Raw genomic sequence first — 24,786 nt, 5'->3', positions numbered from 1 at the left:
TCCCCACCCCCCCACACCTTAGAAATTACCCAGACTAGTCTCAGCCTATCACAAGTCTCAAACTAGCACAAGACATCACACCCTGAACTAGAAACCCAAAAAAATATTGAAAACCAAACCCGAGATGTGTTGTAAAAGTGTGTCACTACAGTATTACTGCTTGCACAGATCACATTCTTTCCTCCTCAGTGCATTCAAACATCCAAAGGACCATTATGCTCAGAAAAGATATCCTGGAAAAACTGAAAGGTTCTGACATCAGAGAATTTAAACTAACTGTGAATCCCATTGAAGAGGTATGACTCATCTCCGAGTTTTAAATTAGATTATCAACCAAGTGAAGCAGCACAGTAAATCTACAATAAAAGATGAATGCCTACAGGAAAATATTTCTTGCCCCTAGTGGCAGATGCTTGAACTTTAAAGGATCTGAGACTAAGCTCTTTGTTTAAGCCTTCCTGACAGAAAACAATTGAAATAATTTTGGTTTTTCCAACTTTGCTCCATATGCCACATGGAAACAATATCTAAACCCTGTAAAAGAAAGTATATTGTCACTTTTAAACCAATTGAGGATCAAACAATTTACAGAAACCAAGACTTATTTTGCTGACAATTAAGCTCTATCACCAAGACTTGAGATTCAATGAAATTTGACAATTGTGAAGAAAGAGGCTTTTGTCAGAGTAAGTCTGAAGCATTTGGAAGAATCAACAGAAAATCAGAAGACTGAATTAGATTGAAGTATCAGAGCCTTTGAGGATATTCACTAATTAAAATAGCTGCCTGCCTTGCTTGGTTTCCTCTCTGAACTGCTTTGGTATTATAGCAGAAATCTATATAGCAAGTGACAAATTTGGTGGATGAAGCAAGTGGTGTACCCATTAGACTTCCTCTTACACCAACAGCATACTTTGTCTGTCTTGCTGGTCAAGCTTCAGCATGAAGAACCACCATCCCTTTAAAGATTAGATGAAGTGGAAATCACTGCTCTACACTGAATCTAAGGGGTGTGAAGGGACTTTCAAGCCTTTTTCTTCCATGCTCAAAGACACCATTTTTACTTTGTAGTAATTCACAGAATCATAGAATCAACCAGGTTGGAAGAGACCTCCAAGATCATCCAGTCCAACCTATCACCCAGTCCTATCCAGTCAACTAGACCATGGCACCGAGTTCCACACATTCTAGAAACCTTCTAGACTGCTTTTTCTCTGCAGTGTTTAAGTCAGACACAACTCAAAGAAGCTGACAAATTCTATTCTATTCTATTCTAGTGATGGAGCATTACTCTTGCACCTCCATCTCATGGAGTCAAAGAATGAATATATTCTTGGGTTTTTAAGAACAAACATGAACATATTCTTGTTTTTTTAAGAACAAACATTAATATATTCCTGCTTTTTTAAGAACAAACATGAATATATTCCTTCTTTTTTAAGAACAAACATGAATATATTCTTTTTTTTTAAGAACAAACATTAATGTGTTCTACTTCTGCCTGCTTAATTGAAAAACAGGTAAGACTTCTGCTCAAAACATCTCCATGCCTATTTTACAATTAATAAGAAAACAATCACCAAACAATTGAATATCTTGCATCTCAAAAAAGTACAAAGGACAGAAGCGGAGTGGTTAAATGAAGAAATACTCACAGCACTACATTTTAAGATGAAAACATACAATTTCAGAAACTTGGGATTTTGCATCTTAACAAAATGTTCGCATCTCTACTAAAGATACATCATAATATTGCTTTATTGTGTGCTTAAAATGTGAGTACAATTAATGAAATCCTGTTTTTCAGCAGGAATGTTTCTATTTTTTAAGCCAACAAACACTTCTGGAAAGTGTCAGATTGGACATTTTTACTCTTGAACACTCAGCAGGTGAACAAAATCATCTGTATAAGCCCTCATAATCTTTGAGAAACACTTATTTTCCAACAATCACTTCTAAACACTGTTCCTTAAGCCTTTGGTAGTAGCTGAGCAACACTGGTTATTAAATTCAGGTGCAGCAGAGTCTATTTTTTCTTATCTCAATTTGAAAAAAAAATAATATGTTGGGATTGTTTTTTTCCATTTTTTCCTACTGGGGATTTTTGGGGGTTTAAATAGTGAATTGCTTTGAATTCAGTATTAAACTATACTTGTAGCCTGATTATGAAATAAGATCATTGTCACTACCTATTTAGAATACTAAAACTTGTCAGATTTATAAAAACCTCAAGGCACTTCTTTTCCTCTGAATTTTGGGTTTATTTTGAAAGCACTCCTTAGATAAGATTTCCTAATATTAGAACAAGTCTAGTGCAACTAGTTTTATGTTAAAAACAGTGAAAGGACTAAAAAAACCACCAAAGTTCCCTCTATACTGTTAGCTCCACTGAAAAAAGACACTTCTAAAACTAAACCCATCTCTACTACACGGTTCTGATGCTTTCTGCAAGTATATTTTGTTCTAAATGAGCATCAAAAATGTTCTCTGAGCACAAGGGAATATTAGCTGACTAAAGGTAACTACTACAAACTCTTCCTTAAACAATTTTACCATTTTTAGTCAGGAAATACCAGAAATATTTTGGAAGGCTAAAAGTAATTGTTTATTTTTGGCTGGTTGTTGAGACTGGAAGGAGGCAGAATTGTTCTAAGAGGAGACTGGGGAACGAATTAAAGTAGAAAGGAATTACACTAACATTGGGCAAAGCTTATGAGTTCTTTTCATGTGTGTGTATATATATATATGGGGGGGTTATAGATGTGTGTGTGCATATGTATATTAAAAAGAATTAGAGTTCATTCTTTCCTCTTAAATTCAGTAGTAAATCCAGAACACTGCAGTTTTATAAATGCCCACCTTAAGGACATAAGACAGCTAGGTACCCTGAACACTCACACTGTAGTAGGTAGGAAAGAGCTTTTCTCCAACAAGATTTAGAGCAAAAGCCTAATGTTGGTGCTGCCCACAATGGTCTGGAAGAGTGTGCTGCTATAATGTACTTAGTAAACTTCTAATGTTAATCTCAATGAATGCTCTTCTTGGCCTGCTTATTCCTCATTATGCATGCTCTACAGACTGGAATCCTAAATGGCTGGAAAATAGAAACAATAATGGATTTGAAGAAGTTCTGTTATTTTATGCCAGAAAATAGTAATATTTTACTCACTGAACTTCTAACCTCTACTGCTTAAAGGATAATCCTACCCTAACAGAGATGCCCTTTGCACTTGAGAGTTAACAATAACAAGTAAGGGCCATACAGTAAATCTGGTCTTAACAGACCAGACAGACCTATGCCTTAACAGGCATAGGAACACCAGCACTTCAGTTTGGTTTTGGTTGCTCCTTCTCCCAACTCATTACTTCCATCCTTGGAAGTGTTCAAGAAAAGACTGGATGTGGCACTTAGTGCCATGGTCTAGTTGACTGGATAGGGCTATGTGATAGGTTGGACTGGGTGATCTTCTGACCTGGCTGATTCTCTGATTAGGTGACACACAGATTCACTCATGTTTACAAGTCATAACAAAAATAGAAGGTTCTTCATTAAGATGCTCAGCATCAAGGATATATTCACCTATTACAGTGAGAGGAAAGAGAAAGCAAACACAAGTGACAGACTGCAATCATACTTCTAAAACTGTTCATTATCCCATGTAATGAGAAGATTGCTGCATAAAAACATTTCAGAGTCTAAAGTAAATCTAAGTGAAGACACTCACCATCTTGTCTCTAAAGACCAGCATGACAGATCATAAACACTAAAAATGTGCACTAGAAGAAGAGATGAATGAGATAGTTTACTAAAGTTTACTTAAAGCTTCAAACCATTCATATTAAAAAGGAGAGAAGGGTAAAAAAAAAGAGCCAAACCAAAACCAACAAAACAAACACTGAGCAAATGCCTCTGACATCTAATCATTTACTATCCTCTGGGTATGTCCTAGAAATGATGGAGCAAGAACAGTATTTCTATACAATAAATTAGGTGTGACATCTTAAAAGCAGACATATGAACTCTTTCTGAAAATTTAGACTGAACTGTATCTATCTGGAGTTGTGAACACTCAAACTGATGAACATGAAATTATGCTGAGAAATGAATACATGCAAGGACAAAGGAACATGTATTCCCAAGGAAGGGAAGCTTACCACAAAGCAGAAGATTTTTTTGTCTTGCCTGCACACAAATTAGCAACATTGCATCATTTGAATATTAAACAGACAATAACTTCATTGAGAAAAAAACAGGTTTACCACACACATAGAAAAATGTCATCACATCTGATTAACATGAAAACAACAAAACTGAGGAAGAGTTAGATCATCTATTTTTAATCCATTATACGTTCTAATTGCCAGCAGTAATGTCCATGGTAAAAATGTTCACCTTCTCAGCTAGCCATGCACATTCAGATTATTCTGAACTGTGTCCCAGCACTAACACAGGCTACTGCAGATCTGTGCTTGAAAAGGAGCACAACCTATGCACAAAACAGTATAAAGGGGTTCAAAGAGATGGGAGAGCAGCATTCCCAAACACAGAAGGCAGAGGATAAATTTAGTTACACTGTGAATGAAAACTGACAAAGACCATTCCAGTGGACAGACAAAATATGAACTGAGTTTAAACTTCTTTTGGGTTTATGAATGTCATAAAATCTGCCCAAGTAGCACACTATAAAAGTTTATAAAGAGTTTTAGCAACCTCTATTATTTTCTTAACTGGCAAATAAGACAAAGAGAGGAGGTTACAACCAGAATTCAAGCAGATAAGCAGTCACCTGTGAATCCTCTACAGCAGTGACAAGTTCAACATGAAAACAAACCCACCTGCACTTCTACTCTGATCCAAACAATTCAGAACGAGGAAATTTAGATACTTTTCTCACATACACCAGTCAGATTGTATTCACTGAGCCAGCACACAAAGCAATTTCCTACCTGGTAAAAGCTAAAGCAACCTCAACTTCTCCAGACTTTTCAGAAATCTCCTCACTCCACCACCTCCCATTGGTAACCACTACTACTACACATTCTGCTCAAGCCAGAATCAAAAGCCATGGCAATAAAATATGCAAATGACAATGACCTAGGAAAACGTTCAACAAGAACCCAAATTTAAATCTCCAGGAACCTGCAGTTTCCAGTTTCAGCTACCTACCTCAAGGTTGGTATTGCTTCAAACAATAATTTATGCCCATTACATACCTACTATTCTAATTACAGGACTATTGTCCAGTGACTAATCAAAAAATGTTCTTCATATAGCTGTGCTATTTTAAAACACTTGGTAAAGCTCACTTAAGACTGGTAGCTGTCCACATGTACAGCCTGTCAATGTTAGATTTGTAGAAACATAGAACCAGACAGGTTAGAAGAGACCTCCAAGATCATCCAGTCCAACCCAGCCCCCAGCCTTGTCCAATCAACTAGACCATGGCACTAAGTGCCTCATCCAGGCTTTGCTTGAGCATCTCCAGGGACAGTGACTCCACCATCTACCTGGGCAGCCCATTCCAATGCCAATCACTCTCTCTGGGAAGAACTTCCTCCTAACATCCAGCCTAGACCTCCCCCAACACAACTTGAAACTTCTTGTTTTAATTTACAGCCACTCAGATAAAACAATAAACAACCCAAAATCTAACAAAACATCCTGCTTGTAGTACAAACACCACAGCAGTCTAACTGTGCCTCTGTGTTCATAAAGGGTAGCAATAAAAGATTATGGTACAGTAAAGAGCCCAGAAAAGCCAAGGGCTTGATTTGCAAGGGGTGGGAGAAATGCATGCTCAAGGTCTACATCAAATCAAAGAGGGAGAAGATCTGGACTGCCTTCCTCACATTAAATATATGTGCTCTAATCATCTGGCTATTCATTATCTCTGCCCTGCTCTTTCCTGAACTAAGGTTTTTTTTTGTAAATGCTTCTGCCTTGTTCCAAGGTGAAATGAAAGCAGAGGCTTGATAATTTTTAACTCATTTCTTAAAAAAAAAATAATTAAATGCTCATTTCCCACCCAGAATAGGCATCAATAAAGAGCAAGAAAGGAGATCCTATCCATATGACGCCTCCAGCCTCCACTATCCACAACAGTCACAGCAGCGCCCAGCAATTTTTAAGCTGATTAAAAATAGAAAAAAATATTGAGAATAGTTACTATCTAATTGAAAAAAGTCCTCCATCCTTCAGATTATCTCCAAAAGCTTATTTGCAGCTGCACCACCTCAGCTAGGCCCTCTTTTTTATAAGCCTCTCGCAGTTTTTGCATCAATACTACTGCAGTCTCTCTCCGCTGTTTCAAGTGTCTCCAAACAGTATACCCTTCCCTCTTGTCACAAATCTCATGGTAACAGCCTTCCACCTATGCAATATGAAAACATAACTCTGTTTTCACTTTCCTGCTACGCTTGCAGGAAAGATAGGTGTCTGAACAGCTTCTGTGCAGTCTTCTAAAGCAAATACTTTTAATTGGGTTTCTCTGTCTTGGTCGCCTCCTTTGTGCCTCCTTTTGCTTGGCTGAGGTGGAATGAGAGCAGCTCTCTGCAGTTGCTTCAGCAAATGAAAAAAATAAGACTTTGCAGTATCTGGGCAGGTCAGCATATGGTCAGAAATGAGTTTCGCAGCAGGTCGTTTTCCCCACCAGGGGATCTTAATGTGAAAGAGATAGAAAATCTCTGTGAAGGGAACGTGAAATCTTGTGCCAGGAACGCAGGAGACTGCACTCAGAAGTGGCTGTCAGTACAAGCAAAGTAAAAAAGTAATGGGGCTTGTCTCATCAGTTTTCAGCCAACTTTCATTCAATTATTATTGCAGAGAAAAATAGGATAGAGTTGAAGTGAGTTATGCTAATAGATAATAAATGTAAACATGGCTCCAGAGTACTATTTACTAACTTTAAAGACTACTCCTACAGCAATCAACTTTATAAGGTTCCTGACAGAATCATAATGCTGATAAAACACATGGAAGTGTAAAACTATTTAAGCTCTTAACAAAAGCCATGATAATACTAACTGTAAATGAGCAACTCCCACAAAATACCATTCAATGATCACACCCTGATAAGGTTTCAAGTACATATTGCCATTGTTACATGAAAAAACATTAAAGTTTTGTTGTGTTTGGTTTTTTTAAGCACATGGAGCAACCTAACAGGTTTTAATTACCACACCTACTTCAGTGACGAGCTGTTCCACTCAAACACCCAAACATAATATTTACAACACTATGTGGTTGTTAAGGATCTTGATGATTGATGGATCCTATTGTGTTGCCATCTTAATAACAACAAATGCAAGTGATTACCAACATGGAAGACAAAGAGAGAATCTGTGTTTTCATTTTACAACAAAAGGCTGTCCTATAGGGACTTCTTTTCAACATAAACTAACAAACCTGCATGCATGTGAATGTGCTTTAGAGCTTGGCACAGAGAGTCAAAAGCAAAACCTCTGCTGCTTTAAAGACAACATATTTTAACATGAGCTTAAGAGAACACAAAAACTGTCTAAAGAGTTGGTACCATTTTTCACCATCTCACTGAATTAGTCTTGACCACAAGGAAATATCTGAAAATGGCATCAGAAAGATAGCATAGATCTTGTTCCCCACCACCACCAAAAAAACAGGAGAAGAAAAAAGGCAAGCAATTGAGTCATTGAGTCAAATAGGAATACAATACATTTTCTGGCATCAGTACTGAATATTTATATCAGTGATGAATGAGACTACAAACGAAATATTTTAACATAAAGCTTTGCCTTGTTAACTGCATGATATGCCAAAACACCACCTACTGTAAATCACAGGGTTTAAGACCAGTATTTCTTGTTTAAACATGCAACTTGTTCAGCAGAATCACTTGTGTGAACAAGCATACATTAATGTACACTAACTAGAGCAGTTTCATTATCCAACTGATCGAGGATAATTTAACAACCTCACTATCAGCATTGTAATTTTCAGACTGATGAAATATCATATTTGTTGCAAATATGATACCATTTAAACACTTAAACATTCGACACTGTCAGATAAAAGGCAAGACAGGCACTTGTGCATTGATGAACAGACTTTTAATCCTATCAAGAAACTTTGTCAAATTATAGGTGTTTCAGCACTTGATTTATGAACTCTGCAATCAAAATCCTCATGCCTTAAAGAAAAAAAAACAAACTAACTCTGCAATATAACAACAGCTTGCTTTTGTGGTTTTTATCTTTTAGTGTTTGGAATTTGCTTCTGTGTGCTGTTACTAACTATCAGTTCAGAATGTCATTTCTGGCTCACAACACAAGAGACTATTTCTCTTTAGCACCTAGTAAAATCTCAAACTCTAGCTAAGCACCCAAAAGGGATCAATGTTTACTTAATGCTTCTACAAAGCACTTGTGTGGAAAAAAAAACAACAACAACCTGCTGATTTAACAGGTCGAGGACAATCATCACACCATTCAGTGTTTCCTTTTTCTAAGGCAGCCAAAAAGGCTGTAATGTCTGCTAAAATATTTCTTTCCTTTCAATGAACTAAGAACCATGGGTTTGGAGAGATAGAACTGGGGAAAAAAAAAAGCAGCTGATTTTCATATGTATTTCTGTAGTGGTTCTGGTTCAAGATGAATTTTAGATCTCTGGAGGAGAAAGAGATTCCTATGTTATCTGAACAAATTCATGCATATCATTCGTTCGTTCATTTTTACAGCACCCATCAGCACAGCAGCAGCAAGTTTCAGTTTCCTAAACTCAATGCAATTCAAAATTACACACAATCTCCACTAAAACTACCATTACTGGCAGGGATGCAGTTCCACACTACCATCCCTTCTTTAAAGAAATCTCTGTCCCCAAATCCCAGAGAAGAACAATTCATTTACAAGCTAAGCAAGTAATTTTGAATCAAATCCTGAAGCCTGTCAAAACTAGGGCCTCCTAAAATATCAATAACAAACTAATTTCAAGAAAGGGTAGTCCCAATTCAAGTGATTGCTGCTGAAGTCTTAGACCCTCTTTTACCTAGCTTTCTATCAAGTTTGCTTTAAATGTTACACCTTGGAAAAGAAATTTAAAGGAATAATGACTGAAGAAGGTCTCTTTGATGGGGCCAAAGCATCACTCTACAGCATTATGTGACTTTTGGTCACTAACTACAGGGTTGACAAAGTTTCTGAACTAAGCATCACATGAAACTGAAAAGCTTATTACCATGTAAAAGATGAAGAGAAAATATTATACTTGCAAATAATGAAGACAACAGAACATCACAACTGCTCTGTGAAGATGATGCAAATTCACTATATAATCTCTGAAAACATAACAGATAAATTTTGTTATCCTTCTAACTAGCTGTTGTAACGTCGGGATAAAACAGATCATGCTGCCCTCTTGTGCCAGACAAGCACAGAAATCAATCCCTTTATTCCTGCAAGTGACACACGAAGAGGAATACATACAGCATTCACTATGGAGAAGAAAACATCCACATTTTCCCCCTTACAGATACCTTGGCAATTGCCATGCTGGAATATGGAAAGAAGAGCAAAGAAAATTTCAAGAGTCATATTCTAGACTCTATAAAAAAAAGAAGCTCTATCAACCTGGTTGATTCTATTCTATTCCAATGGCAGTGAAGTCAGATGTAATAAAGCCACTTAATCTTGAACTTCCCATCACGCTTTCACTATGGCTGTTTAAGTGACACTGTACAGACAGGTGATGATAAATTTGAATTTCAGTCATAAATACCTAATCACTCTTTCTGAATGCTGGATAATACAATAAACTTCAATCACTTTAGATTATCAGCTCATTTGGGTTGGTTAAGTGCTTAAAACAAAAAGACAGTAGCTGATTAATAAAGTTCTTGCCATGCAAAACAAAGTAGTAATAGTTATTTTTAGGCACATGCCAAATCACAGAAAGGGGAAATCTGTATACTGACAAATATTTTTGGGTGGGAAAGGAGAAAGAAGAGTGGTCCTCACATTACTTTTCTGTGTCTGCTATTTAATTCAGGTTCCAAAAATACACTCATTACTATTCCCTGTACGATCTTCCCCTCCCAACATACTATTGCTAATGCAATCTGTAAAGAAAGATCTTGGGCTTATGCCTGAACTGATTCATGAAGCATAATTTCTGATTGGATCTACACTGTTGGGAGCTGACAGACATGACATGATTCATCAGGTATTTCCATTTCCTCAAGTCGACTCCCTGATGCTTCTCATTAGACTGTTTCCCCAATAAGAACTATCAGGAGCTTGGGATGTCTACGTAGTTAAGTGTCCTTCCTCGACTTTAGAACATGGGTCACCACGTGCTCAAAATACAAGCCATGGTAGTTCTTAATTGCTGATAACTTACAGATAAATAAACCAGCCAAATTCAGTTCAGCAGTTGCTTCTGATAACGTCTCACTTCGACAACGCCTGACACCTCCTAAGATTCCTTCTTCAGCCTCTCCAAACACAGTGTTCCAAGCTTAGGAAGGGTTGTCTAAAGAGTTTTAAACTCACTGGTAGCAGGATATACAACCTGGTGCATGGTTAACACATTTAGCACTGTGAGGGGAGGAAAAAACACCTCAACCCATGACTTACAAAAAAGAACAAAAAACCAAACACCTGCCCCACTCCCCCAACCCCCCAAAAAAACAACCAAACAAAAACCAACCAAAACAACTCACACAAATACTGAGAACATGTTGGATACTTTAAATGACAGATCTGACACTGCAGTACCAGCTTTGCTAGTGTGAGATATAGTAACTAATAGTGTACCTTGGCTACTACTATCACAATCCCAGAAAAAGAAGCCTCTAATAATTTCAATTTAATTTTAGTATGTTTCATAGTAAGGCATATTTTAAAAAAGGAAAGACTCCTATTTAAGCAAACCTTACTCTGGTGCAAAAGAATACAGCTTCTGAAGTTCCAAAAGATAAATCCACAGTAAAAAAAGGGCATGTAAATCAGATCATGGAACACAGATGGTAAAACCAGAATTTCAGAACTGCTACACACTGCACTTCTGAACAAAAACATCATCTCACATATCATCTTTTCCATTTTTATCCTTTTTCAATAGTAATAAGCTCAACAGCAGTACCTTTGCATGCTGCCACAACCAACTGAAAGATGAAGGCAAATAAATACATGCACATTGAAGTTAAGCATCTACTATGAAGTGTCTGCTGATAAATAGTAACACACCTATCCAAGTCGTAACAGTGCTTGAATTATCAGTGATAGGAGGGTATGATGAATATCACAGTTACAGAGCAATGATAGTTTAAGAGTCACAGTAGGTAACAAAGTAAACTGTTATTTATTGCTCTGCATTGGCTCTGGTGTTTACTCTGTAGTTCTTAGTTGCTATGAACAAAATACAGCTAATGTGTGCACTCTGCACACACATACCCCCCCCGAAAAAAAGACAAGCAACAAAGAAAAAAGAAGAGAGGGGGGAAGAAGAAGGGGGGGGGGAAGAAGAAGGGGGGGGAAGAAGAAGGGGGGGGAAGAAGAAGGGGGGGGAAGAAGAAGGGGGGGGAAGAAGAAGGGGGGGGGGAAGAAGAAGGGGGGGGAAGAAGAAGGGGGGGAAGAAGAAGGGGGGGGAAGAAGAAGGGGGGGAAGAAGAAAAGGGGGGGAAGAAGAAGGGGGGGAAGAAGAAAAGGGGGGGAAGAAGAAGGGGGGGAAGAAGAAGGGGGGGAAGAAGAAAGGGGGGGGAAGAAGAAGGGGAGGGAAGAAGAAGGGGGGGGAAGAAGAAGGGGGGGGAAGAAGGGGGGGAAGAAGAAGGGGGGGGGAAGAAGAAGGGGGGGGAAGAAGAAGGGGGGGGAAGAAGAAGGGGGGGGAAGAAGAAGGGGGAGGGGAAAGAGGGATTAAGAGAATCCCTGCCCATGTGACAAAACCTCCCATCAGCAGTATGATTTCTTCTCATGTATGTGCTCTCATGAGCTCTCCACAAACCTCTCCCCTGAGCTTAAGGTTTAACTTCTAATCCTGCCCAGTGGCCTTGCATTCATCCTACCACAGACTCACAGCACAAGTAGACCTTATAATAACACAGCCTTAAACTTCTGCAGTTGTAGATATTTTTTTAAAGAGGAAATTGTATGTTTCATTCATTGTGTTACGATCATGAAGCTTTTTACCACAAGTATTTTTTCCTGAAAATACTAGTAATTTCTCTGAAACCATAAAGCTGTAACTGTATGTGATGGTTTGGGTGTTACCCACCTCCCCTTCTCTTGTGAAAATCACCCAGACTAGACTCAGCCAAGCTGGAAGTCAGAATGAAGCTTTACATTTACAGCTTAGCACAATATACAAGCAGATATTTACAACATATATAGCTATATACAGAAATACACAAGGTAAAAAGGTAATATAGGAATATATATACATATATATATACACACTATATATACATACACACAGAAATATACAAGTTAAAAAGGCAATATAGAAATATATATACACACACATATATATACACATACTATACATATATATACATACACACAGAAATATATATACACACACATATATATACACATACTATACATATATATACATACACACAGAAATATACAAGTTAAAAAGGTAATATAGAAATATATATACACACACATATATATACACACACTATACATATATATACATACACACAGAAATATGCAAGTTAAAAAGGTAACATAGAAATATATATACACACATATATATACACAGACTATACATATATATACATACACACAGAAATATGCAAGTTAAAAAGGTAACATAGAAATATATATACACACACATATATATACACACACTATACATATATATACATACACACAGAAATATGCAAGTTAAAAAGGTAACATAGAAATATATATACACACACATATATATACACACACTATACATATATATACATACACACAGAAATATGCAAGTTAAAAAGGCAATATAGAAATATATATACACACACATATATATACACATACTATACATATATATACATACACACAGAAATATACAAGTTAAAAAGGTAATATAGAAATATATATACACACACATATATATACACAGACTATACATATATATACATACACACAGAAATATACAAGTTAAAAAGGTAATATAGAAATATATATACACACACATATATATACACAGACTATACATATATATACATACACACAGAAATATACAAGTTAAAAAGGTAATATAGAAATATATATGCACACACATATATATACACACACTATACATATATATACATACACACAGAAATATACAAGTTAAAAAGGTAATCATAGAAACACAGCAGCCCTCCCAGAAACCAGAGTTCCCAGCAGGGGCTCCCAACCACCCTTCCATTTCCCTTCCACCCCTCTAACTTATTCCAGACTTTGCTTTACATTCAAGGTGAGTTTGGAGAATTGGCCAGAGGGCTTAAGAAGCAGAGAGATTAGTTACACAGACAGCAGGTTAGAGAGAGAAGTGAGGAAGACAAAGCCAGAGAGCAACTCTATTTATCTATGTTTGCGTTCTTGCTTTTATACACCTCAGCAAGCCTATGAGTGCAGTAGGCACCACCATTGTTTCCTTTTCACAGCCTATCATCTAATTCCTCTCACTAAAATACGCCAGCTAGGCTCAAACCAGCACACTACAGAGCTTTATACTCATTAAATGGCCTCTGGGACTATGAGAACAAGCCTATGTCCTGTTTCTTCAAGGTAGCAAAGACCATCAGATTTCTGTTTCTCATGTAAGACTGGCTAGTAAATCAATACCACTCCACTGCCCCACTCTCCATTCTGCCACAGCTTCCCTTTCATTTCTTTTGAAGAACATAAGGATCTGGATTAGAGTTTGAAATTGCTTTACGCTTTCATGCATTCTGCGAGGACAGTAAGCTACATACTCCCTCAAATCTCTGAATTACCACATGTGCTTAAAATTACTTTTTCAAAGACTAAATACTTGTTGGGGTCAAGCTTTTAAAGGAAAAGCCCAAGAAAGGCATCCTCACAAGATGCCTGCATATACATTCAGAATATAGAAGACATTCCTGTGTTCTGAATCAGAACAGCAGTGCATCTAGCAAGTCAATGCAGGACACCACACTAATTCATCTTCCTGTAGACTGCACTTCAAGAGAGAAAGATCAATTGTTAGTAAAAAGTCAACATTCTGACTCTGAAATTTCAAAAGACCAAATTGTTAAAGATTTTAAGTAGAAGCAGAAACACAAATGCACAAAAATGCTGTAAAATTGTAATTGCAAAACCAAAAGGCAGTATAATCAACAAGGGACATGAAACCTTAAGGAGATTTTTGCTATTGAAAAAAAAACTTACCTATGGGATTTCTGTCAAAAAACAAGACAGGAGCTTTCAAAATGGACTGAAACATTTTGTTGTGCAAATTCTGACCAGAATTAACAAGGACTTGAAACACCAAAAGACTTCTTATTATGCCAAATAGTATTGTAGCCACGGTCAAACCTGAAATTAGAAAGACATGGACAAAGCATGCATACATATATGGATCTTTCACAAGGAAAGGAATGTAAAACCAAAGCTGAAGTGAAAAAAGATAATCAAATAGTTGAATTTTCTATATAGCAGTAATCTAAATTTCAGCCTAAGCACTCAAACTGAGCACAGAACTTAGGCATCTTATATTTGCCACTAGCTTCAGTTACTCTCATGTCATTGACTTAAACATTTTTTTTCTGTTTGAAAGAATTGCTACTTTATAGAAGTGTAGGAAATGTCTGTTAACCCATGAAATAAATCAGTATTAAAATCTTCTGCATAACAGCTCTGCTAAGAAATTCATTTCACAGTGCCGTGTATAATTGTGGCTTGCAGAGGTCACTGTGAAGATTCAACACTTGCCAGCAGGTATTAACCAAGTAATATATCCATGGCTATTTAGAGACAACCTTGAGTTATTTTCAATCAGCCCAAACCACTCATGCCATTCCTCCCCTTGTAAACCACATCAAATCATTGAAATTATGTGTATTTCTTTAACACAGCATAAGATGCATCCTCTATGCTATGTGAAATTGAGCCCTTCTAGGGAATTGGTCTGCAGACTGTTTGTCTTTCTTCTGGGCACAACTCCACTCAGAAGACATGGGTGCCGTAGGGCAAAAAGAGGGAAACAAAGAACGATGCGATTGCTGCTGCTCTATTTGCTGTGTGTTATCTCCAATGTGGTTGCCCAAATTCCCTGTCAATGAAGGTGAACAAAGTGTTAACCTTACATTTGGTAGTGCTTCCAGGCTCCAGGTGATCTGCTCCAGAAATTAAGCATAGCCACCAGAAGCCCAAATGCTCAGGCCTTGAGGACACCCTTAAATTAGACCTTAGTTACCAATCTAAAGAACTGTTTATTCTAAGGACAGGTTAAAACTGGACACAAGTCAGGTACAGCTATAGTAACAGTGGGAAAGAGTAAGGGTTTAAACGATATGATGTGGTTAAGTCAATCATCTTTGAGGTCTCTTCCACCTAGGTATATTCTGTGATTCTGTGATCAGCCATTCCATCCTGCTTACTGCTGATCCTCCCAGGGTGCAAGAAAATGTATCACTGTTTCATTTGCCTGCTTGCAGTTTATTGCCCACGTTCTGTGCAGTCCTGTTTTCAAGGAAAAGATCAAGGCTAGGATGAGAGCTTGTTTGCCTTGTCCTGAATGTTCTACTACAGGAAAGGTAAAAGGAAAACACTATTCTGAAAAGTAACTGCACATACTCAAAGAGAAAAGTTGGGTCATGCAAAGAGGGAGCAGAGGAGGTAGTAAGCAAGGGCTGCAGCAAAGCAGACTCTGGGACTGGGAAGAGAAGGAGCACATTCCTGGGAACCCCACACTTCTGTACAAATTTGCTCAGGCTTGGAAGCCACTGAAAACTGCTGGCATTATCCTCACCACCTTAAAAAGCTAGGGAGAAGGAGGGGAAACATGACTTTCAAGTCCTTTGTCTGGTCTGTGTCACGCTTTCCCTGTTTACAAGCTCATTATCTCAGTACACGAGAGACAAGGACTCTCTGAACGCTCACTTTACAGAACGGAGTGGAATTAGTACCTTAACTTTGGACAATAGAGTTTCCCATTAACAGAAATTTTACTCCTCTAGATTTTTGTCTTATAAAAACAACAAGGGCTAAGAAGGAACTACCATGGTGGGCTTTTTTTTTTTTCCCCTCTCTTTTCCCAACACTGAGAATCATAAATAAAAAAGTTAAATTATTTTATACTATTTCAGAGGTTATAGAAAAAGGTTAGATTATTATGTACTGCATATGAAATTTACTATCTTCTCATAACTTTTTCAACTTCAATTATAATTTTAGTTAGGCAAGCCAATGCTGTCTGTTCAACTACTGCAAATATCTCACCAAGCCATCTGAACATTTCAATATAAAGGTTAACTTCTGCTGTTCTGCTGTCTATAAAGAAAATTGCCTTAAAGGATAAAATTTTCCATAAAGTAGCTTAGGTTATATGGTCAGAGAAAGACAAGTCTGCCACACTTAATCATACTGTGCAGTCCACTGGAATGGCTCATGGAATAAGACATTACATAGAGAAAATAAGAGTCAAGTTTATCTGGCTCCTAAGTTGTTGCTTTCCAGGCCAAGCATAATCTTTCTGTCAAGCACTTAGATCATGTGCATTCTCCCCTGCAAAAGACCCAAACAAAAAAATCCTCCACCTATCCTCTCACCCAGAAGAGATGTTTCTGTATATATTCAATGCACACTCTTATGGCATTCCACCTGTTTTCTCATACCAATTATTTACATATCCATCAAGAAATTACTATGCCATAAAAAAAATGCACATCACTAGAAGTGATGTACTGAGACAGAAGAACAGTGAAGAGGTATCACACAGTATCACAGTATCATCAGGGTTGGAAGAGACCTCACAGATCATCAAGTCCAACCCTTTACCACACAGCTCAAGGCTAGACCATGGCACCAAGTGGTGATTGGGTACAATCAGCATGGCTTCGCCAAGGGCAAATCCTGCCTGACAAACCTGGTGGCCTTCTATGAACAGGTCACAACATTAATAGATGAGGGGCGAGCAGCTGATGTCATTTACCTGGACCTGAGCAAGGCCTTTGACACTGTCCCACACCACATCCTGGTCTCCAAGCTGGTGACACATGGGCTTGATGGGTGGACCACGAGATGGATAAAAAAATGGCTTGATGGCCACACCCAAAGAGTGGCTGTCAATGGCTCCATGGCCAAGTGGAGTCCCCCAGGGATCAGTCCTGGGACCAGCCTTGTTCAAACCTCTTTGTCAGTGCCATGGCCAGAGGCATTGAGTGCACCCTCAGCAAGTTTGCTGATGACACCAAGCTGTGTGGTGCAGCAGGCACACTGGAGGGGAGGGATGCCATCCAGAGGGACCTGGAGCACCTCTGCTACAAGGACAGACTGAAAGAGTTGGGGCTGTTAGTCTGGAGAAGAGGAGACTCCGAGGCGACCATCTTGTGGCCTTCCAGTATATGAAGGGGGCCTACAAAAAAGCTGGGGAGGGACTTTTTAGGCGCTCAGGGAGTGACAGGACTAGGGGGGATGGAGCAAAGCTGGAGGTGGGGAGATTCAGACTGAATGGGAGGAGGAAATTGTTCAGCATGAGAGTGGTGAGAGCCTGGAATGGGTTGCCCAGGGAAGTGGTTGAGGCCCCATGCCTGGAGGTGTTTAAGGGCAGGTTGGATGAGGCTTTGGCCAGCCTGATCTAGGGAAGGCTGTCCCCTGCCCATGGAATATGTTTGGATGCCTGAACACAAGGACCATGACACCTTCCTAGATATTCAGAAGCACATGGCTACCTCCTGAAAAGCACTGACACACACTTCCTTGTTTTGCACACCCATCTAGGATGCTTTTTGAAAACTAGTGCTTTTGCTATGGAACTCCAGGAGGAGTGTAGTAATGCCACATTTAAAGAACATCACAGAATGAATATTCATTTCTAACCCCTCTTGCCTGTCCATATAATGACCTATTAGTATAGACAACAACTATAAACTTACAGCAACTGACTTCCTGAATGCCCAATTCCTATTTTACTTTCCAAAACTCAGGCAAAGCAAGCTAAGAGCTAATATATTTCTTCTGTTAGATTTTATTTATCCCAATTCGTTTACTCAAGAACAAAGACTCAAGCTTCTAATCTGTTAAGATATTAGTCCATTACTGCTAGAAGTCACATTTCTCCACCCAGCCACTGAAACTGTTTATCATGATAGGTCAGATAATAAATAGTTCTTTAGACACACAGATGTGCACATGTAATTACCTGCATATATTCCCAAGTAAAAGTTAAGGTCTAGGTGTTCAGTCTCATTTACTCCACTATTTCCATTTGTTGTGACATTCAGCTTTTCTTGATGATTTGCCCTGTGGAAACACAAACCGAAGATAAACATCATCAAATCACATCTTGCTGGTGTCTGTGAGTGTGTTTAACAGCTTCCACATTGAACTCTGTTGAAAACTCTAGTTTAAAACAATCCCGTGTTGTCATAGAATCATAGAATCAACCAGGTTGGAAGAGACCTCCAAGAGCATCCAGTCCAACCTAGCACCCAGTCCTATCCAATCAACTAGACCATGGCACTAAGTGCCTCAGCCAGGCTTTTCTTGAAGACCTTAAGGGACAGTGCCTCCACCACCTCCCTGGGCAGCCCATTCCAATGCCAATCACTCTCTCTGGCAAGAACTTCCTCCTAACATCCAGCCTAGACCTACCCCGGCACAACTTGAGACTGTGTCCCCTTGTTCTATTAGTGGTTGCCCTGGAGAAGAGGCCACCCCCCACCTGGCTACCACACCATGAGTAGAAGAAATCACAGGATACACTTCAGCATATATTTATAATTTTTCCCCCCATGCAAAATGAGCAGAGATCAGAAAAATATCAAGCATCTTCTGAAGTGTCCTAGAACAGATTCCCATCACTTACACAACGCTGATTTCTATTAGACAAAGTGCACTCAGCTGAAAAGGCAGGAATGATTGAGCAGTTATTACCATCAACTTACCAGTAAGAAAGCCACCAGTCTTGGAGCACATATGCCACCTTGAGTAAAAGGGGTAAACACAAAAATCATCTTACAAATTGAAGAAAACATTAGAGAATTAAATTTCCTTGCTACTCTTTCATGTTCTCTGGGAAAACATCACATATTCAGGAAAGTATGCCACCCAGTCTTTCAAGACCAGCAGCAATTTGCAAAACACATTAGAAGGTGCATTAGAACCCTCTACAAAGAAAGAAGTTACCTTATATTACCTTACATGATAGCAAACTGAAGGAAAGCAGTACACTTAAGCAAACAAAATATAGTAGCTCTTCCTAATGTATGTTAATTGCACATTAAAGAACTCATTTTTTCAGTTCCTAAATTTGCTACTTGAGATACTGCAAATGCTTTTTGATTAACAAACTTTCTGACGTTACCAGTCCAGAAATTTGTGTTTACAGGAGATAATTACCAGAAACAGGGTTGAAGGAGAATGAGAGAAGAGAGGGAGGGAAAAACTCCTACTGCCACATTCCTTCTGTGCAGAGAGGTGACTACAAACTTGTAACAGGGTTATTTATCTCAAAGCACACCTCTGTTCACGTGAATTTAAAGTTTTGGTTGGTTTGCTGTAGAAATTTGATCTCACTCAGCTATTTTTCCAACAGACTTAATTCAAGGACAAGCAAAAATGAAAGTAACATGTCTAAATATATAGATTATTTTTTCACAGCCAAGACAAATCATTCCCATGAAATGAGTTTAAGCTTTCTCAGCAGGAAACAGAGAAAAAGGCAATAAGCTACCTTCACACAGCTTCCTCAGCTCACCATTTCTTTCAGCGAGTTTCAAAATCATTTTTCTTGTTTACAAATTCTTTGACATACCTCTAACAGCCTGCATTACACACAACGTTTGCCTGTTCTCTTCCTCACTTCCTTACTCTGCCAAATAGTGTGAGCAGTGACCCTTCTTCTCACAGACTGCACATTACCAGCAGAGAAGCTTCTTTAAACACTTCTGTCAAACTGTCCTCCTATATCCAGGAAAACTCTTTACTCTCCCCAACTGGGAAAAAATGGTGACTGTCCACGTTTGTTAAACACTAATTTATATACCTCATGACTTTTTTTCCTCTATCTCCAAAACTCAGACTGGCTTACAATTCTGGTTTCTGGGCCATGTTGCCAGTGAAATAATTATCTCATTGAAGTATTAGAACTGTTGAAGGATAGAGCAGGGCAAAATTTCTCAGTGTTGCACTTAACCTCCATGCTCACATACAAAATTTGATCTAGTATACTTGAAAATTATTAAAGAACACTATGATGTTCAGGTGAAATGTCACAGTAACAAGCATATACTATGTTAAAAAGAAAAAAAAAGAGAAAAAAGGGGAAAAAAGGCAAATCTCTTGAGTTCTGTATGGTCCTGGTTTCACATCTGAAGTTTAACAAAAAAAAATCTAAAATATATTCAATGTTATTCATGGCTCCCCACCACTTACCTGTGCCAAAATATTGAATAGTATAAGTATAAAAATCACAAAATAGTTTGCTCCTGCTGTGAAGTACTTTCTGTAAATCTTGAAGTTTATTTTTCCCTCAGAACGACTCTCCTCTGGCACTGCAGTCAGTGCATTTTCAGTCTGGAGAAGAGTAACAGAAACAGAATAAAAATCATCAACTTTGCACTTATAGATTCAGATTAATCCACTTGAAAATTGTTTTGCAATTAGCAAACAATTAAATAAGGAGATAACACATGCAGTCAAGTTAAATGTTGAAACCACAGCTTTGAGGAAAACAAAAATTACTACAGGTGCAAGTAATGTTGAAAAATCTGTGCTTGAAAATGACATCATGAGTTTATTTTGCATTCATACAATCATAGAATCAACCAGGTTGGAAGAGACCTCCAAGATCATCCAGTTCAACCTAAACCCCAGCCCTAGCCAGTCAACTAGACCATGGCACTAAGTGCCTCAGCCAGGCTTTTCTTGAACACCTCCAGGGACGGTGAGTCCAGCACCTCCCTGGGCAGCCCATTCCAATGCCAATCACTCTCTCTGCCAAGAACTTCCTCCCAACATCCAGGATGTATTGCATCACAGAATATAAGATCACTTCGTTTGCAGTCAGAAATACTTACTCTAACTGAATGCTAAACTGGGCTTTTATTTTCTTATATATTACTTTCAGTCATAACAGCTTTGGAAACTAAGGCCTTGACTTGGGAAAGATTCTGTTTTCAGAATCAGAAAGGTTGGAAAAGACCTTGAAGATCAGACTTGATGTGGCCCTGGGCGGCCTGATCTAGTTGTTGGAGGTGTCCTTGTTCACTACAGGAAGTTCAGAAAGTATGACCTTTGAGGGTCCCTTCTAATCCAGTGCAACTTGGGAAATCTGTGAAAGTTCCTCAATTACAACCCTAACTCAACTACCATGCCCACTACACTACATCCCAAAGTGCCACATCTACACACTGCTTGAACACCTCTGGGGATGCTGGCTCCATCACCACTGGGCAGCCCATTCCAATGGCAAATCACTCTCTCTGCCACCCTAACTTCCTCCTAACATCCAGCCTATACTTACCCCACCACAACTTCATTCCAAAATCAATCAACATATACACAGAGTAACAAATTAGCCATAAATTTTAATCATCTCCTTGTAAGTATTTGTTAAGTTTAAAAGTTTGTAAAGTGTCTGTAAAGTATTTAAGTAAAAAGTTTGTAAAGCATTTGTTAAGTAAAACAACAAATGAGAAATGGTATTAAGCAAACAATGGATGAGGGATACTGAAAGACAGAAAAGGGAAAACTAAGATAGGCACAAAAAAGGCAAAAGAACTAAGCACATAAACTAAGTTCTGGTTTTGTTTAGTTGGTTTCTGACAATGTACATGACAGAAAAAAATAGTCCCAGATTAGTGGATATGGAACACTTGATTTTGTTGTCAGCAGATGCAGTGTAAGAGAGCAGTGGAATCAACAGATCTGACTCAGATGTAAAGGAAGAAATCCCACCTACCCATCCATAAGAGAAGAGAAGCCTTATCTCAGCATTTTATTTCTCCAGCCACTGCCACCCATCACCCCCAACAGACAGCAATAATGCTGCTAAAACTTTTGGTACACCTTCATGGACTTAATAACGGAGTTGTCACTGCAACATTGGTAATAGCAGTTAAGTGTACCACTTCTGGGCAGAAAACCACTGAATCAAAAAATATATGAAACCATACATAAATTATGGGTTTTTGTAAATAAATGTCACTGCTTTTCATCATAGGAAAGAAAAATACATAATATATCTCCATAGCATAAAGGTGACAATCACCAGGGATGATTTGTTCCATGTGCTCCATGAAAGCAGAGCTAACACAAGTCTAGCAGGGTAACAGGGCATTGCTTTATGTGAACACAAGAGGCACCAGCAGAAGGCCTCCTCTGGTGCAGAAACCTTCTGGCTGCTTTTGCCCTGTGCAGACCACGAGATAACAAGGCACCTCAAAGTCAAGCTGGCACAATACAAAGTGGTTCACTTTCATTAACAGAAAGGCTGAGGAGAGCAGTGCAGTGTGTCCCAAGGTTACCTCCCTCAGGGCCAGCTCAAGATCATGCAGGTACGTTCACACCAGCCATGCAAATGTAGATTTTGTATAAAGCCACTGCTTCTGCATGCACTTCCCAGAACTCAAGATTTTAGGGAGTGTTAATGCAAGCTCAGCACTGCACAAACACACAGAATCCACTCAAAACAGTGGCAATGGCCCCTCAGAGCACTGCTGCCAGAGAACAGAATGAAAGAATCAGTGTGCAATGTCTTTGGACACCTATAGGAATGCTTCCTGCATTCATCAGAGCTCACACTATATCTGACTAAACTCAGTCTGTTAGGTTTGAAGACAATAGGGCAGAGCTGAGGATGTCTGCCCTCTGCAGCTCAGGTGGCAGGACTGTCAGCCACACACAGCACTGGGCGGATCCATCGTGGGCAAGCTCTCACTTGTTAACGCAATTCAACAACCGCTGAAATTCAAACACAGCAGGGAAAGCCTTATCAAAGTTAAAGTTAAAAACCAGTCAGACAAGAATTGAGAACTGTCTACCCTTCAAGCACTCACAGGTGGTGGTTCCACTGCTCCATCTTTCTGCGAGTGAACAGATGAATCCTGGGACCAGACAGAGGACTCGGAGAAGGTTCGGCTCCGGGCTGACTTCAGGTTGGGGGTTCCTGGAACGGATGGCTGTTCTACCTCCTCTTCTTTTTTCAGAAGGGAAGCAAAGTCGATGCCAGACCTCAGGAACTCTGAATAGGTACCTTTCCCCACCATTTTACCCTACAATTAATATAAGCTTTGATTATATTCATTATACATTTTCCGTAAAGGACAATTTTTCCTACCTGTCCCTGTGACGTCCACAGCTGCTAAGTGCACATCATCAAATCATAGAATCAACCAGGTTGGAAGAGACCTCCAAGGTCATGCAGGCCAACCTAGCACCCAGCCCTAACCAATCAACCAGACTATGGCACTAAATGCCTCAGCCAGACCTTTCTTCAACACCTCCAGGGACGGCGACTCCACCACCTCCCTGGGCAGCCCATTCCAATGCCAATCACTCTCACTGGGAAGAACTGTTAACACTTCTCAGCCTTAACTGAAATAGAGACTGCTTGCAAAATCAGTATTAATTCTTAATTCACATGGAAGTGTAAGAAACAAGAATAAAAGTAAGGCATTAACATAGCCTGAAAGTAAGTAATTCTCTCACAGCATATTACACATATGTAAGGTCACAGGCTCACAGGATGCTAGGGGGTGGAAGGGACCCAAGGAGATCATTGAGTCCAACCCCCCTGCCAGAGCAGGACAATACTATCTAACACAGATCACAGAGGAACACATCCACACAGGCCTTGAAAGTCTCCACGGAAGGAGACTCTACAACCTCTCTGGGAAGCCTATTCCAGTGCTCTGTGGCCCTTACAGTAAAGAAGTCCCCCCTTGTGTTGAGGTGGAAGCTCTTTTGTTGCAGTTTACACCCACTGCTTCTTGTCCTATCACAAGCAGCAAGTGAGCAGAGCCTGTCTCCTCCTTCCTGGCCAGCCTTCAGATACTTATAAAACATTTATCAAAGATAACTCAGTATGTAAAATTATGCAGATGCATGAAAATTCAGAAACAGATTTTTCAGGGACACTATTCTAAGAAAAATCAACCTGTTTCATTAATAATGATACATCTTTAAAAACATACCTGGTCATTTGTAGATAGAAAATATATTTACAAACTACATATAGTTTCCCCCCTTCCATTTGGAGACACAAAAAGGTAATTAAAAAGTATGTGAGACATAAATGTATCGACACTGAAATCACTTACGTCTTTTAGAATCAGAATCTGATTTGCAGCACGGAGATATTGCAATTGATGAGTGACCAAAACAGAGATCTTCTGGTGTAAGGCCTGACAAATACATCTGCAAAGAGGTGGAAAGATGAATTAAAAAATGAAGTATCCTACAACATTTTGACTATTTCTGAAAAACATCTTCTATTCTGAGAATCACTGAATGGTTCAGGTTGGAAGGGACCTCAAGGATCATCCAGCTCCAAGCCCATGCCATAGGCAGGGACAGCTCCCACTAGAACAGGTTGCTCAAGGCCTCATCCAACCTGGCCTTGAACACCTCCAGGGAGGGAGCAGCCACAACC

General features: G+C 39.0%; 1 protein-coding gene across 4 annotated transcripts in view; it reads right to left on the bottom strand.

Moving 5' to 3' along the window:
• The window catches only part of ABCC4 (ATP binding cassette subfamily C member 4 (PEL blood group)), a 209,482-nt gene that overhangs the window by 110,462 nt on the left and 74,234 nt on the right, over positions 1-24,786 (bottom strand). For all 4 annotated transcript variants that reach the window (XM_064143883.1, XM_064143882.1, XM_064143886.1 and 1 more), the window contains exons 14-19: positions 24,455-24,551; positions 23,192-23,407; positions 20,568-20,708; positions 19,079-19,116; positions 18,334-18,434; positions 14,361-14,507 (exon numbers count right to left, since the gene is read on the bottom strand). In XM_064143883.1, coding sequence (XP_063999953.1) covers positions 14,361-14,507; positions 18,334-18,434; positions 19,079-19,116; positions 20,568-20,708; positions 23,192-23,407; positions 24,455-24,551 — 740 coding nt within the window. The remainder of the gene's footprint in view (positions 1-14,360; positions 14,508-18,333; positions 18,435-19,078; positions 19,117-20,567; positions 20,709-23,191; positions 23,408-24,454; positions 24,552-24,786) is intronic.

The sequence above is a fragment of the Pogoniulus pusillus genome, chromosome 5 (genome assembly GCF_015220805.1).
Source record: "Pogoniulus pusillus isolate bPogPus1 chromosome 5, bPogPus1.pri, whole genome shotgun sequence".
In the NCBI taxonomy this organism is placed as follows: domain Eukaryota; kingdom Metazoa; phylum Chordata; class Aves; order Piciformes; family Lybiidae; genus Pogoniulus; species Pogoniulus pusillus.
Note: the sequence above shows the minus strand (reverse complement) of the source record. Positions and strands in the feature narration are given on the sequence as shown.